Source organism: Synchiropus splendidus, chromosome 6 (assembly GCF_027744825.2).
Source record: "Synchiropus splendidus isolate RoL2022-P1 chromosome 6, RoL_Sspl_1.0, whole genome shotgun sequence".
Classification (NCBI taxonomy): Eukaryota; Metazoa; Chordata; class Actinopteri; order Syngnathiformes; family Callionymidae; genus Synchiropus; species Synchiropus splendidus.
This window is the reverse complement of record NC_071339.1, coordinates 743,745-759,198: the sequence shown is the minus strand read 5'-3', so window position 1 is coordinate 759,198 and position 15,454 is coordinate 743,745. Positions and strand designations below refer to the sequence as shown.

Below are 15,454 nucleotides of genomic sequence, written 5' to 3'. Positions count from 1 at the left end.
CAGATGGTTAGGTTCAGGGGGAGCGGCTGGGGAAAGGGTGACGTCAATGTATGTCAATGACGGTCCTCACTAAGAGAGGGAAAAAAATGTGTGTGTGTGTGTGTGAATAAATGTGCTAATACTCTTGTGTGGACCAATCCTTGACAAGACACTGATCTTATGAGAACATTTTGGCTGGTCCTCATAGAGTTTTGACAATGAAGACTTCAAAATAAGTGGGTTCCAGTTTGGTCCTGGTTCTGGTGAGCCATGTGTCAAGATGGTTCGGTTGAGGGGCAGAGGCTGGGGAAAGGTCTATGCAATGTCCCCACAAACATGAAAACTGTGTGTGTGTGTGTGTGTGTGTGTGTGTGTGTGTGTGTGTGTGTGTGCGCACTGCACAAGGTGAGAGGGGCGCACGAGAGTGAGACGAGCCAGACCAGAAGCTCCCGTCACAGGAACAGCTTCTTCTCCTCGGCCGTCAGACTGTGGAATTCGTGATCAGCCTTTGTTGTTTATTTTATTTTTAAATGTTTTATTTATTTATTTTTGTCAGCACCTTCTTCCTAAGCACTTTCCCAGTTGGTGGGCAGTAAATTCAGTTCTGACTCTGAGTGGAGTCAGTGCCAGAGTCAGAGCTGAGCCGCAGCAGTCCAGTGACGCCTGGACGCCACGGCTCAACGTCACAGTTTCTGACATGGCTGAAGAGGTGTCAAACACTGCTCTGAAGTTTCATAGCTGCATGGAAGCTTGAAGACAAGCCTGCTCTGCAGCCTCGGTGCTTCCTGGCTGCACCAGCCGCGCCCCCTCCCCCGGGGGTCGGGGGGTGCCGCACACAGCAGCACACCACCGTCCCGTTTCTTTCAACACACAGCAGGTCTGTTCCGCTCGCTGGCTGGTACCAGGAGCCTCTGACCAGACGCTGCTGATCGAAGGAAGGGTGGCGGCCGCACGTGGGTCTTTAGTTTGACTTTATGGTCTTCTGATTATTTCCATATTTGTCTGTTCAGGAGTGACGCGGTTGGCGTCCATCTGCAGGACTGTACACACACACACACACGTTTGTCTTCCTCTCTTAGTGAGGACCGTCACTGACATACACGGACGTCACCCTTTCCCCAGCCGCTCCCCCTGAACCGAACCATCTCAGACACGGGGCTGAACTTCACCGCGACTCTGAGGCAAACTCAAACCCAGCTGTTTGGTCGTTTGAACCCTCAGAATCACAACCGACTTTAGTGCCGTGGTCAGTGGGGAGGCCACCAACTGGGGAAGAGCTTTGGAACAACGCGCTGGCATGAATGAAATAAAACTACATTTAAAGCAAATCAAAGAAAATCAAATACAATACATCAAATCAACAGAAACAAGGCTTAAATAAATAAATAACCCAGAAACAACAAACAAAGTGAGTTCTGGCCAAAATGTCGTCACTTTGGAAAAAATGCAAAAATCACTCACACAGGTTCTCACAAGGATAGAAGTACAAGAACACACACACACACACACACACACACACACACACACACACACACACACACACACACACACACACACACACACACACACACACACACACACACACACACACACACACACACACACACACACACACACACACACACACACACACACACACACACACACACACACACACACACACACACACACACACACACACACACACACACACACACACACACACACACACACAGAGAATCATGTTGCGTTCTTCAGTTTCACTCGGGTTTTATAAGGTTCTCAGTGACAGAGGAAGGTTAGCTGAACACAACATAAAATGTTCCTGTACGGAACAAATACAACTAAAACTGCGATTGTCTTTAATATGTTTATGTTGAACAATAGATTAAATCAGTCTTTCACATCATATGAATGAACACACATTCATTTACAGAGAAACTATTCATGCTATGTATTTTGGACTATGTACATGAACGTTGCGTTCTGAGTTGTCACGCGTGAACTTCTTTTATTCACTGGTGCAGCTCCACAAACAGCCACTCGTACATCATCAGCTCCCAAATGCAAGAGAAAGAAATGAAAGACATGAACGTTGCTTGTGACACCAGCCTGAGTCGGTGAGACTCTCCATATATCCAGTGCACTTCACGTTTAATATCGTGATGAATAAGAGACAACAAGGTCACAACCATCTGAAACTCGGCGGCTCAGCTCCGACACGCCGCGGCGGAAAAACAACAAGCCAAGAGTCACCACCTCCTGAAAACAATCCACATTCATCCAGACACAAGATATTCTCAGTGTTTTCCACCACTTTCCCCTCACACTCTGTGCAGCTTTGTTAAATTACCGCGTTTTTGCTGCAATAATGTGGACTTTGATCATGAGACCTTTATTGCAAAGGCAAATAATAATAATAATAATAAATAACAAAAAGAAAACTGGAGTAAAAGGCAGACGCGGCCTCTGACTGAGTCGCAGCAACTGGAAAACATTAATACACCAGTTTAAAGTGAGATATTCAGTTTTGAGGTCAGATATTGAGGTGTGACATCATTGATTCTGCTGGAGTCCCTCACTGACAGTTGGGCAGCGCCAGGGCCCCGCCTGCTCTGATGGCTCGGACCCGATTATTGACCAGGACATGAGCTCCCATGTCACAATTGATGACCTTTTACTGGTGTAAAATGCAAAAGCCACACGGCGCCCCCCCAACAAGCCAAACACCTCCACTGTCAGAAGAAGCTCGAGTCGCTGTAGACTCACGAGTACGACGGCAGACGGACCTCAGAGGACTGTGCTCAGCGAGGAGTCGGCGGCGGGCTGGGGGGGTAAATATTTGTCTTGTTCGCCCTGTCAACTAGCCGCCAGAGCCGCTTGCTGCATGACGCCGAGCATCTTCTGCGGGAGCCTCGCGGCTCCTCCTCCTCACCTCCAACTGGTTCCCATTAGAAGACAAATCAAAGTCATTGTTTCAGGTACAGATGAGCCGTGGATGGACATATTAATGAGCAAAAACACTTCTCAAGGCATGTTATGGTTCAAGCATTTGAAAAGCGTCGGGACACAGAACAGGACAAATCCATAGGAACATACTGAAGGATCTGGCCACAAGGCGAGAGCACTCGCCTTGTTACATTATTATATACTATACTGCCTCTGTTGCAGTCATGTCGTGGCCCGAACATGAACACGCGTGTGTGTGTGTGTGTGTGGGTGTGTCACATGGCTCCCAACAACACCTGATCCAAATCATTCAAATTATGAGTGGATTTTAAATAGTTCACGTGGAACATTAGATGAGATCAGAAGAGTCTTTTCCCTTGAGTCACATTTCGGACACAGCTTCCTATCTCATATGAATGAAGAAACATTCACTGACAGTGAAACCATTTATCTGTTTTCCTGTTGAGGGCCGTTCATGACTGCCTGCATTTCGTCTGGAAATCAAACGGACCAAAACAAAGAGGGAGAGCAACGGCGTGGACTGGTGTTCAGCTGAGGTCTGAGGAAGCAGAGAACCAACCGCTCATTCAAACAGCCAATCACAGCCTCCGCTCAAGGTGACTCCAGGCTGGGCTGGAAGATTTCCTTCTCAAACACTATGTTTTGGATTCACCGGAGTGTGCTGCATCCAGGGGACTGGCGTGGAGCGGGAGCGAGGGAATCTGCCATTTGCTTTGGCTCCGATCCGGGGGGTTAAGCAGTGGGTAACAGGAGGGCGGACGCCCCCGAGGAGCCAGCGCCAGACGCTGAGCTCTCCGCAGCACGGAGGCGGCGCTGCAAACGTGGTCTCACATGCGCTGGACAAGAGCGCGCAGATGTCCGCGTGTCATGTTTTCACCCCGTGAATTCTCCCCTGGATCAGACGCGGGGCCAGGTTCCTCCTGAGCCAATAAGTAGGTCAGGTCATCGCGGCCCGCCGTGAGCCGCTTCCTTTGGGCTCATGTGGCTCCCACGGCAACGTTTGACTGTTCCTTTCAGGAGGAATGTGAAGGCTATATTACATTCCATCATCATCATAATAACAACAGCGTGACTGAGGAATCATTTGAGAAGCGCAGCACTGAAATACAGAACAGGTGAATGAGTCAAGCTCCTGCAGTCTGGTGAGGTCCTGGAAGATGGAGTCTTGCTACAGCGCGGCGTCCATCGTACGCTCCGAGAAACGTCGTCGGAAAAGCCAGCACATAATTCCAGCCGCTCCTGACAGTGAGCAGGACGCAGACAGCAACACGCCGTCGCTGTTTCACGGGTTGAATAGAAAGAATTCGCTTACAGAGCCGCACTTTTTCATTCCATTTTTTTTTTTTTTAAATGACCCACATGAGAGTTCTGAGAGCAGTTTCTTTTGATGAACCCTCTTGTGCTTCATCTCTGAAAATGTTCTTGTACGGAATCAAGAGTGTGAGCAGAGTGGCAGGTGAAGGTGTCACCCATCGTATGAGACATCAACATTCACGTAAACTCCATGTTACTTCAGGTGACCTCCTCACTTTCACCTTACACACGGATGGAACCGCACATGGTTCCAGCGCCAGATGCTCAGAAACACACTGGCACAGCAGACTTTTGTTGCACACAAACACAAGTCGGTAAAAGATAAAAATGGCCTGTAGACACTGCAGTCTCTGCACCACACACACACACACACACACACACACACACACACACACACACACACACACACACACACAAGTGTGCGAGGAGAAGCAGACGCTCGCTCGCGCGCACACACACACACACACACCTCAGCAGTCCACCAACACTTGACAACAACAACAACTGACCATGTAAAACAGAGGTTTAAAAAATAATATCAGTCTCATCATAGTCATTTTCTATCCCCCGAGTCGTGATGAATAATATTGAATGCATATTTATGCTCATTTATAAAAGCGTCTGATCGTATTTTCCACCATAAAGAGAGGAAAAGTGGGCATGACATGATGTGAAAAGCAGGGCAACCAGACGCCTGTCTGCCTCAGCAGCGCGACAACAGCGGCGCACAAGTCTCTCACTCTTTTCTGAACCATCAAGGAAAAAACAGCAGTAAGAATCACACTGGTCTGAAAGAGAACATGAGTCTGATTCAAAACTAGTTTTCGATGTGAATTCTGAAACCGTCGTTTCACAAATGACGCTGGTTTTGACTCCAGAAACGGCAGGAAAAGCACAGAGGAAAGAGTAGGGTTTTTTTGGGGTGCTCTGGTTCCAGTTTCGGGGCGCGTCTGAAACAATCCCGGACAATGAAGCGTTTCATCAGGAGCTGCCACTTCCACACCTGAATGCTGATGCTGTCCTGCGTGCTGGAGAAGGACAGTGTAGGCTTGTGCTCTCAGCAGCATCTCCTCATGAAGCGCCAGCCACTGTCACACAGGCGGCTCGCGCCGGCAGCAGCAGAGCGCGCACACACTCACACACTCTGGTGGAGTCACGCCACCGAACCCACCACCATCGTAACCACCAGCTGCCCCAGGCCTTAAACCACTCTCAACTGTCTTTCTAGTCATGTTTAACATTCGCCACGCAAAAACTATGTCAAAAATCAGTCCGTTTGCAAAAAGGAGGACGACGCAGTCAGAGCCAAGCATGAGTGTGTTTATATTGTCAGCATCCTCAGTAGTTTCAGTGCTAAACACCGACAGATACCAAGAGAGTGGTGTGTGTGTGTGTGAGAGAGTGTGTGAGTGTGTGAGAGTGTGTGAGAGTGTGTGAGAGAGTGTGTGAGTGTGTGTGTGAGAGAGTGTGTGAGTGTGTGTGAGAGAGTGTGTGAGTGTGTGAGAGTGTGTGAGAGTGTGTGAGAGAGTGTGTGAGTGTGTGTGTGAGAGAGTGTGTGAGTGTGTGTGAGAGAGTGTGTGAGTGTGTGTGAGAGTGTGTGTGTGTGTGTGTGTGTGTGAGAGTGTGTGAGAGAGTGTGTGAGAGAGTGTGTGAGTGCGTGTGTGAGTGCGTGTGTGAGAGAGTGTGTGAGAGTGTGTGAGAGTGTGTGAGTGAGTGTGTGAGAGTGTGTGTGTGTGTGTGAGTGAGTGTGTGTGAGAGAGTGTGTGTGAGAGTGTGTGTGAGAGTGTGAGAGAGTGTGTGAGTGTGAGAGAGAGAGAGAGACAGTAGCAGGAGCCGATGGTCGCTGACTGAAGAACTTGCTGGGTTTATTTCATCCATTAATTGTCCAAGTTTAGGCAGCAGCCGTTTTTTGTCGGTTAGTGAAGACATTAGAGAATGTCGCGGGTCCAAACCTGATCCAGTGTTGGGGCCTGTTCCTGCTCAGGTGCACTGAGAGCTCAGGCCAGTCCTCCGAGGTCGCACGCACGCACACGCACGCACGCCAGTTGCACTCTCCCACCGGAAGCACGAGGTCGACCAACTGACGAAGAAGCAGCGCGCGCGAGCCTCCTTCGCGCCATCATACCGCCACAGCGGCGCTAACTGTTGAAGAAGTGCGCGGCTCGCACACACGCGCCGTCAGACTCCAGACGGTCCGGGACCGAACTTGTCGACGGTGAAACTTGCAGAATTCAAAAGGAAGCAGTGTGTCTCACGCGAGACAGGCGCGCGTGCTGGGCAAACTTTGATGTGGCGCGCGCGAGCGCGCTGTCTGAGCCTCGGAGCGGCGTCCGGGGCGCGCGCGCCTCGTCGCCCCACACACACACACACACTCGCTGTCTCCTACCTTGGTTGCTGGTGGTTCCGGTGGAGCCCAGTGTTTGTGGCGCTACACTCCACAGCAGCAGCAGCAGCAGCAGCGGCTGCAGCCGCGGCGGCGGCGGCGCAGCCGGAGCCGCGTGTGGAGCCATGGCGTCCCGCCGCGGTCTCTCCCTCTCTCTCTCCCTCTCTGCTCTGACTCGCTGGCCCCGTCAGTCGCCCGCGCGGCCGCTGGCTGCCTCCCGCTCCTCGCGCTGGTGGGCCACTGGGCTGAAGTGGAAGGCGGAGGCTCGCGCGCTCATTGGCGTGCAGTTCGCCCGCCTCGGCGTCTCGCTCGACTCTGCCGGCTCCCGCGCGCACACACGCGCATACATACATACATTTGCAGGCGGCGTCGGCGAGGAGGGGAGGGCGCGAGCGGGATGAGCATGTGTGTCCGAGCCTCGGCAGCCAATGGCAGCGCGCCGCGGCTCCTCCACACGCTGCCTCGTGCGCCACACCCTCGCAGCCCACCTGCCCGGCCCGCCGCCGCCCCGCGCTCGCCAGCGAGGATCGTGCAGGAGCAGCAGCTCTGCCCTCTGAACACACACACAGACACAAATGCGGTACTCGTGAAGCACGTTTTCATGCACAGACTGTGTCTTCAGAACTTCGCACCTGTGTTCGGATGAATGAGCAGCGCACCGACAGGTGAATCCCGCCGCCACGGAGCTGTGCTCCTCTGCTCTCAATACACACTCCAGAAGCGAGACTGGGCCGCCCGCGAGTCTGTGGATGTGTTTGTGACTGGACATCGAGTCAACGGCAAAGACATGGACGTTTGATACATGTACGTCATCGATCAAGAAACAACCAGTGGGTCGACATGAATCTTTCATTCAAAACTCTGAACAACAACAACATTTGTGTCGCAGTAGATTTGCGAGTTTGGGGTATAATTATTATTTACATAGACTTGTATAATCATTAAATAAAAATATATCAATATATCAATATATCTATCTATATATATATATATATATATATATATATATATATATATATATATATATATATATATATATATTTATATTGATATATTTTTATTATATATTATATATATATATATATATATATGTGAGTATAAACACATATATATTTTAATGATATACAAGTATATATGTATATATATACTTGTATGTATATACATATGTGTGTATATATTTTCATATATATAAATATATATAAACACATATATTTTAATGATATATGTGTTATATATATATTTATATAATAAGTATATATATATAGACAGAGAGAGAGAGATACTTGTATATCATTAAAATATATGTGTTTATATATATTTATATATATACATATATACAAGTATATATGTATATATATACTTGTATATATATACATATATACTTGTATATCATTAAAATATATATGTGTTTATACACACATATGTGTGTGTGTGTATATATATATATATACACTGTTCTAACTGTGCTACTTTTATTTCTTTGACTTGAGATATTTGCGATTTTAAATGTAGAAGTGTCTCATTAAAAAAATAAAAAGTAGTGATATTAAAAAATATTGCACATATTCTATTTGTTAATTCTATATTATACGTTATATTTCATATATTCCCAAGTCCAGATAAGTGCCCAGAAGACCACAGGGACGAGGAGATGAATACAGTTATTTACATAAGTGTTTCATTCAGATGTTTCTTATGTTGTTGGTGTTGATGTTCTTCGTTGTTGCACAGTTTCTCATCGTATCAAGCGTTTCCCCTGTAACTGATCGAGGTGCTTATTATTGTAATGATAATTAAGGCGGGGGTGAGTGTACAGGTTGTGCACATGAATTCCTGTTTATTTTGGGGTGAAAGTCTGCATGTGTCGTCAGTGTGTGACGCGGGAGGCTGCAGCCCTCACCAGAGCAGCGTCACTCCTCGGGCCGGGACGAACGCTCGTGGGACCTTCTCACCTGTCAATAGTGATGGGTCCAGCGACACTGAGGCGTCGATGCGTGCGCCGAGCTTCCAGGGCAAACCCCGTGTCGGTGCGTGTACCGCTTTAAGAAAGTCACGTGACCACTACGGGAACCGTGTCGACACAGCGGTCCCGCGCCAAACTGTGTTTATAAGGAAGCGCATCTGTCAACAGGACACGTTGCACGTACGGAAGACCCGCTCTTATACTGGAAGTCCATGGAGGCAACGTTCCCTCACCTATTTATATTGGCCACACAGGTGTTGTGCACACCGGCCTCTTCAGTGCCTTGTGAGAGGATCTTCTCAAAGGCGGGGGAAATTGCCTCAAAAAAAAAAGAAATAGACTGAATAACAAAACGCTGGAGAAACTAATTTTTTTTAATAAAAATCTTTAATTACAATGAGTCCATTGTCATTCACAACACTTTTACTTAGGCATTCAGACAGATGTTCACTTAATTTATCAACTGCGTCTCGAATATCAAAGATTTTTTTTTTATGAAATTACGTATATGTAAAAATAATGTGAATGCAAATGCCTAATCAAAGGAATTGGATAAAATTGGTTTGACAGATCAGTATCAGATGACCCTGTCAAATGTTTCCTGCAAGTCCACCAGGTGTCAGTATTCAGCAACACAGTGTCAACACAGTGTCAATACAGTGTGTCACTGTGTCGAAACGATACAGGATGCCTCATCTACCCATCACTACCTGTCAATAAAAAGGGTTGATCTCAGCTCTGCTGTGGGCGCAGACGCGTGTTCGGGTCAGTGCTGAGACAGTCCAGGCAAGAGACCCGCTGACTTCCTGTCTGACTTCTCTATTCACCTGGCTGATCTTGCTGCTGCGCACCTGCGTGAGCCTCTCTCAGGATGCTGAGGCATGTTCAGGTCTGTGTGTGTGTGTGTGTGTGTCTGTGAGTGTCTGTGAGTGTGTGTGTGAGTGTGAGTGTGAGTGTGAGTGTGAGTGTGAGTGTGTGTGTGTGTGTCTGTGTGTGTGTGTCTGTGAGTGTGTCTGTGAGTGTGTGTGTCTGTGAGTGTGTGTGTCTGTGAGTGTGTGTCAGTGTGTGTCTGTGAGTGTGTGTGTCTGCGAGTGTGTGTCGGTGTGTGAGTGTGTGTGTGTGTGTCTGTGAGTGTGTGTCGGTGTGTGAGTGTGTGAGTGTGTGTGTCTGTGAGTGTGTGTGTCTGTGTGTGTGTGAGTGTGTCTGTGTGTGTGTGTGTGTGTGAGTGTGTGTGTGTCCGTGTGTGTGTGTGTGTCCGTGTGTGTGTGTGTGTGAGTGTGTGAGTGTGTGTGAGTGTGTCTGTGTGTGTGTGTCTGTGTGTGTGTGTGTGTGAGTGTGTCTGTGTGTGTGTGTCCGTGTGTGTGTGTGTGTGAGTGTGTGTGTGTGTGTGTGTGTGAGTGTGTGAGTGTCTGAGTGTGTGTGTGTGTGTGTGTGTCTGTGTGTGTGTGTGTGTGAGTGTGTCTGTGTGTGTGTGTCCGTGTGTGTGTGTGTGTGAGTGTGTGTGTGTGTGTGTGTGTGAGTGTGTGAGTGTCTGAGTGTGTGTGTGTGTGTGTGTGTGTGAGTGAGTGTGTGTGAGTGTGTGTGTCTGTGAGTGTCTGTGAGTGTGTGTGAGTGTGTGTGTGAGTGAGTGAGTGAGTGTGTGTGTGAGTGTGTGAGTGAGTGTGTGAGTGAGTGAGTGAGTGTGTGTGTGAGTGTGTGAGTGAGTGTGTGTGTGAGTGTGTGTGAGTGTCTGTGAGTGTGTGAGTGTGTGTGTGTCTGTGAGTGTGTGTCTGTGAGTGATGATTCCAGAGCGCCGTTCCTCAGGTCCTCCACTTACCTTGGACAATAAGTGGATGAACAGTCTTATTTTCATGTCCTCTTCAGGTCCTGCGTGTGCGCTGGAGTCGACTGGGGAACGAGTGGCTTCTGAAGCTCGGCGCTTTATTTCCAACTTGGTTCCATCATTGCAAGTTTCCAAACGTCTCCAGTCAAACCCTTCTCAGTTGCCAGGAGCGAGCGGTGTGTGGTGGCACCATCGTGGACGACGCTGAGTCACGACGTGGACACATGGGACGCAGGCTTTCATCATTGCCATCATTAGGATCCTGGCATTCATTTTTGTAAATGTGGATTATTGGGCAAATGAAAAAGGGGCAACACAGGTTGACTTTTTTCTCTTCCATCACTTCACAATGACTGATCTCTATTGATCTCTAAACATTCTTCAACAAACACATGACAAAAGGGCGAAGAACGTCGGCAGCACAAGCGTCAGCAGAACCCTCCAAAGTGGTGGTCACTCCATTTCATGCACCAGTGAATTGAACTCTTTTCTTTCTAAACTTGAAATCGACCACCACGAGTTTAAAATCATGAACGTTGGAAACAAATACAAGCGTTAGAACATTATTATTTTTTTGAATCCTTGAATTATTTTTTAAATAAGAATTATGAACCAAAAATCTCAATGAAAATGTATTTGCAAAACAAAGTCAGAGTAATTACACGTAGTTTAATTATTACATGTAATTACTAGATTTTCATGGTCTTCATTTGTTTTCATTCACTTAGCTTTTCCTTTTCTTCAGCGCGACATGTTTTTGACTAACTTTTATATTGTTACTATATTTTTTTTTTTCCTGGAAACGTTCAGATCGCTGCTGTGCGCTTCATGAGAGAGAATGGAGAGTGTTTTTGACTAACTTTTTCGTATTGTTACTAGATATATATATTTTTCCTGGTAACGTTGAGATCGCTGCTGAGAGGCTGCGCTTCATGAGAGAGACTGGAGAGTGTTGCCAGGAACTTGTTTGCCAGGGTCCTCAGGCTGCACTGTGACCTCTGGATCCATCCCGCGCCGCGCCGCGCCGCGCCTGTCCTTCCATGCCGAAGGAAGAGGGGGAGCCGCTCAGAAAATAACGTTTCCTCTCGTGTTTTTCATGATTTGAATTTCCCTCTTGAACATAAGAAAAATCCGTGCCTCCAAACAGTGGCCAGAGCCGAGCCCAGCTTCACGGCACCGGTGAAAGTAAAGCCTTGTGACACGTTGAACTGGTCCGAAAAGCCACTTGAATGAAAGTCAACACTGTTTTTTCCGCGACAGTCCGACCCTGCTGTTGCAGCCCTGTTTGCGCTCCAGTCAGAGATGTTGCCATGGCGACACATCAACTGCTAATCCTATTTAAAGTGTTTGTTCTGTGAAGCAGTGAAAGAGGGGACAGTGCAGAGACTTAGAGGAAATTAACCTTTGACTGACCGGGACACTCAGTTGGAGCAAGTTGAAACAAGCGCCTCGGCACGCCACTGGTGGTTTTTTCTCCCGGTATTCCAACTGCAAATGAAAGATTCAACAAAAAAAATATATTTTAAAAATTGAAAAAAATTTTTTTTTCCTTTGACACATTTTAAACTCAACTTTTAAATAACCCTTTTTTTTCCCCAAAGAAACCATTGTATTCATAATCACAAGGACCTGTTTTCCATCATTTATTTTGATGCCAAATTGAAGATTATCTTGGACAGTTCAGTCAAAGCAAGACAGAGTTATTTCCTTCCCGACGTGGGGATTTTATCTTGCTATTTTTTTCCGTGTCAGACGGGCTCCTCAGTGAGCGACTCCCAGCCTGGGCCTGACGCGAGCTCCATGGTGCTGCTCGCTGAGCACAGGAAGGCGCTCTGGATAAAGTCATTCGTTTGGATTTAAACTCCTCAAAATGTGTCCAGTTCATGTGAGTTGGTCATTTACAATCACAATCCGAAAGATCAAAATCAGCTCAAATGTTTTGAAATGAAAACAGCTTTGGTATTAAAAATGTGTAGCGTTTCGCTCCAGTTGTCAAACAGCCAACAGGACGCTGCCAGTTCTGTTTGCATCTTCATTCACCTAGAACCGTTATCATTGTTATTATTATGGTTATTATTATGGTTATTATTAATGTTGTTATTATTGTTGTTATTATGTTATTATTATGTTGTTATTATTCTGTTATTATATTATTGTTATTATTATTGTTATTATTATGATTCAGTTAGAGGCGAAACAGCGTTCGAGGATTGAATGGAAGATGAAAAACTAAAATCAAGCCTGAATTTGTCGATGGAATGAAAATGTTCCTCTGGAGTCTTTGGTGTTTCATGAATGGTTTTTACTAAGGGTGGGATTGGAGCAAAACAATTCCTCTAAAATACATTTGATATGAATTCCTCTCAATTAATGGCAGTTGAATGGTATCAGAATATTTGCCACATTTTTCAGTGTGAATGAATGTGGTGTATGACTGAATCCAATGATGGAGCCACACAGACAGTGAAACAGCAGAATATTGTTGATTCTGCATCAGTTTGACAACAGCACAATAAATCACCATGGTGGCTCTATTCAAGTCTTTATATCACCTGAGTTCAACTGAAGCTCTTTTAGTGTCTGGAGAATATTTGTATCAGAATCTCAAGTCCATCCAGAGTGGTGGAAACCCTGGACATTGTGGAGTGAAAAACCTCCCTGAAGCAAAGCCAACAGATGCTTTAGTTTGCTTTGGTTCAGGGAGGATTCCTCCATGTTTGTTGTTGTTGTTCTCATCCGAGCTGCATCAGTGGGATCGGTTGTAATGAATTAATCCTAATTCACTTGTTAACGTTCCAGCACTAGTTTTTACATTTTTAGGAATTACTACCTGTGGGTTTCACAGAAACATACATGTAAAAAATAAAATAACAATCATAAATCCAACAACGTTCATGACACAAAGACATGTTCAAGACAAGTCATGAACGCGTGCTGTATAAAGCCAGTTCTTATCTTGACAGTGAAAACTGAGCCGTGTGTGTGTGTGTCGGTACTTTCCACTCTAACACCGATACAGTAACTGGGTCGAGTCATTTCCAAGGAACTTTTCCTGCCGGTGTGCGAGTGCGGCGCCTCGCCGCAGCGATCTGATGCCCCGCAGCACACGCAGCCGTGCACGCGCCCCGCAGCCCTCTGTGTCTGCCCAGTCACATGTGAACAAAAACATCTTTCCAGACAATTGAGGAAACAGAAAAGTCCCAAGTGGAGTGGGGGGGACTTCTAACTTGTGATTGGGTGGGCAGCCTCCTGCCCCTCTGAAAGGCCGCCCCTCCTCCGCTGCCTCCCTCCATGTTGTGTTCAAACACTCGGCCCTGACCCGCATCAGCACATCGCAGTAGGACCACTGAGATGGGGTCCCAGGTGGAGGGAGGCGGGGGGGCTTTGACAACTATTAGCACTGATGGCTGCTGCGCGCACGCACACACACACACACACACATACACACACACACACTCACTCACACACTCACAGACACACACACACTCACTCACACACTCACAGACACACACACACACTCACTCACACACTCACAGACACACACACACTCACTCACACACTCACAGACACACACACACACTCACTCACACACTCACATACACACACACAAACAGACACGCACACACACGCACACGCACACACACGCACACGCACACACACACACACACACTCGCTGGGTGGGAGACTCATGAGGCAGAACATGAGGCCGGGGTGAACCACGCTGCTGCTGCAGGGATTCTGCACACAGATCCGGCCTCAGCCACCGACGGGCTTCAGACGCTGGAGGAGTCCGCCCTGGTGGTGCGGCTTCCTGTCCACGAAGGTGTGTGGCTCCTGTCCGGGAAGAATCACAGGTTTCCCTTCCCATATTTCAGACTGTTGTTGGAGGCGACACAAAGGTGTTTTCACTGCCGAATCTGATTCCCAGAGCTGAGAGCAATTCTCAGGGTGGAAACCTGGGAGAATGTGGCTGTAACACGGCGACACAGCTGCAGCGATAGAAGAGAATGATGAGAACGTCATGTTTCGTTTCTCATGTGCTTTTATTTTGTCATTTCCTGTGTTCCTGTGTCGTTTCCTTCTCTTCTTCAGCTTCACAGCAGCGCAGCTGGATCCCATTCCGCTGATCAGACTCCACTGATTTCTACAACTGAGTTCCAGTCTGCGCTGCCAGATGGTCGCTTCGCGTCCTCACGGTAAAGTCTCTCTCGACCCTCCGTTCTCTCGTGCTGCGGTTGTATATTTCTAAATTCCGTGCGTGCTTGATTTTCTGTCTGCCGTCTCCTCCTTCCATTGTTATTTCCTCATGTGTGTTGAACCACCACTGAGCACTTTCTGTTATTTGGGCCTCGTGAGTCAACTTCCGAGTGTGTTTGTGTTAGGTTAGGCTTGATTACAATTCGCCTCTTTTCTGTTGCAGGTTTTTCCCCCGCCCTCCTGTTCTGTGTTCTGGTGTCGGCGTCCTTGCTTCTTCTGGCATAATTGTTAATAAACCTGGTTAAATCTCCCCTCCACCTGCCCAGTCTCCTGTCAGCCTGCAACCATCCAGCAGCTGGGTCTGATCCCACAGACCGCCATGACAGAGAAGACGTTTTCAGTGACTCAGTGGAGGGATGTCTCTGCCGTTGAGATTTGAATACAAAAAAAAAAAATCATTCTGAAAAATGATGTTTTAACGCCCTGTTGTTAAGGTTTGAATGTGAAAAAATGTATTTTAGTAAGTTTTCAGTACAGCGTGAAAATGAATAGTTAGTAATAAGTTAAGGTTATGTCGGTTTCAAATTGTATTTACGAATTCAAAAGGTTTCCGATTTTAAACTTTTTTTATGGTTTTTATGTAAAGAGCCAAGTCTGTGTTTCCCTTTTTTCCCTTTGGACTTTTCCCTGACAAATATCTCTGTGCTGATCCCATGGTTTCATGTCGTTTCTGTCAGCTGAGAGCAGACAAGGCTCCCTTCAATGTTCCAGCTTGTTCCCAGGCTCAACTCCATCTAAGGAGATCAAAGCTTCTCCAACGCTGGTTACCGTCGCAGCGAAGCCCAGT

At 47.1% G+C, this 15,454-nt stretch overlaps 2 protein-coding genes across 4 annotated transcripts in view; both read right to left on the bottom strand.

Annotated features, from left to right (window-relative positions):
- epha8 (eph receptor A8) overlaps window positions 1-6,971 on the bottom strand; it is a 74,466-nt gene extending 67,495 nt beyond the window's left edge. For all 3 annotated transcript variants that reach the window (XM_053867294.1, XM_053867295.1, XM_053867296.1), the window contains exon 1: window positions 6,629-6,971. In XM_053867294.1, the coding sequence (XP_053723269.1) occupies window positions 6,629-6,752 (124 nt within the window). In that variant the 5' untranslated portion in view covers window positions 6,753-6,971. The remainder of the gene's footprint in view (window positions 1-6,628) is intronic.
- Window positions 6,972-10,383: 3,412 nt separating this feature from the next.
- Window positions 10,384-15,454, bottom strand: part of elk4 (ETS transcription factor ELK4) — a 34,637-nt gene continuing 29,566 nt past the window's right edge. Inside the window, exon 11 of the transcript XR_008414794.1 lies at window positions 10,384-11,898. The gene's annotated coding sequence lies outside the window, so the exon portion shown is untranslated. The remainder of the gene's footprint in view (window positions 11,899-15,454) is intronic.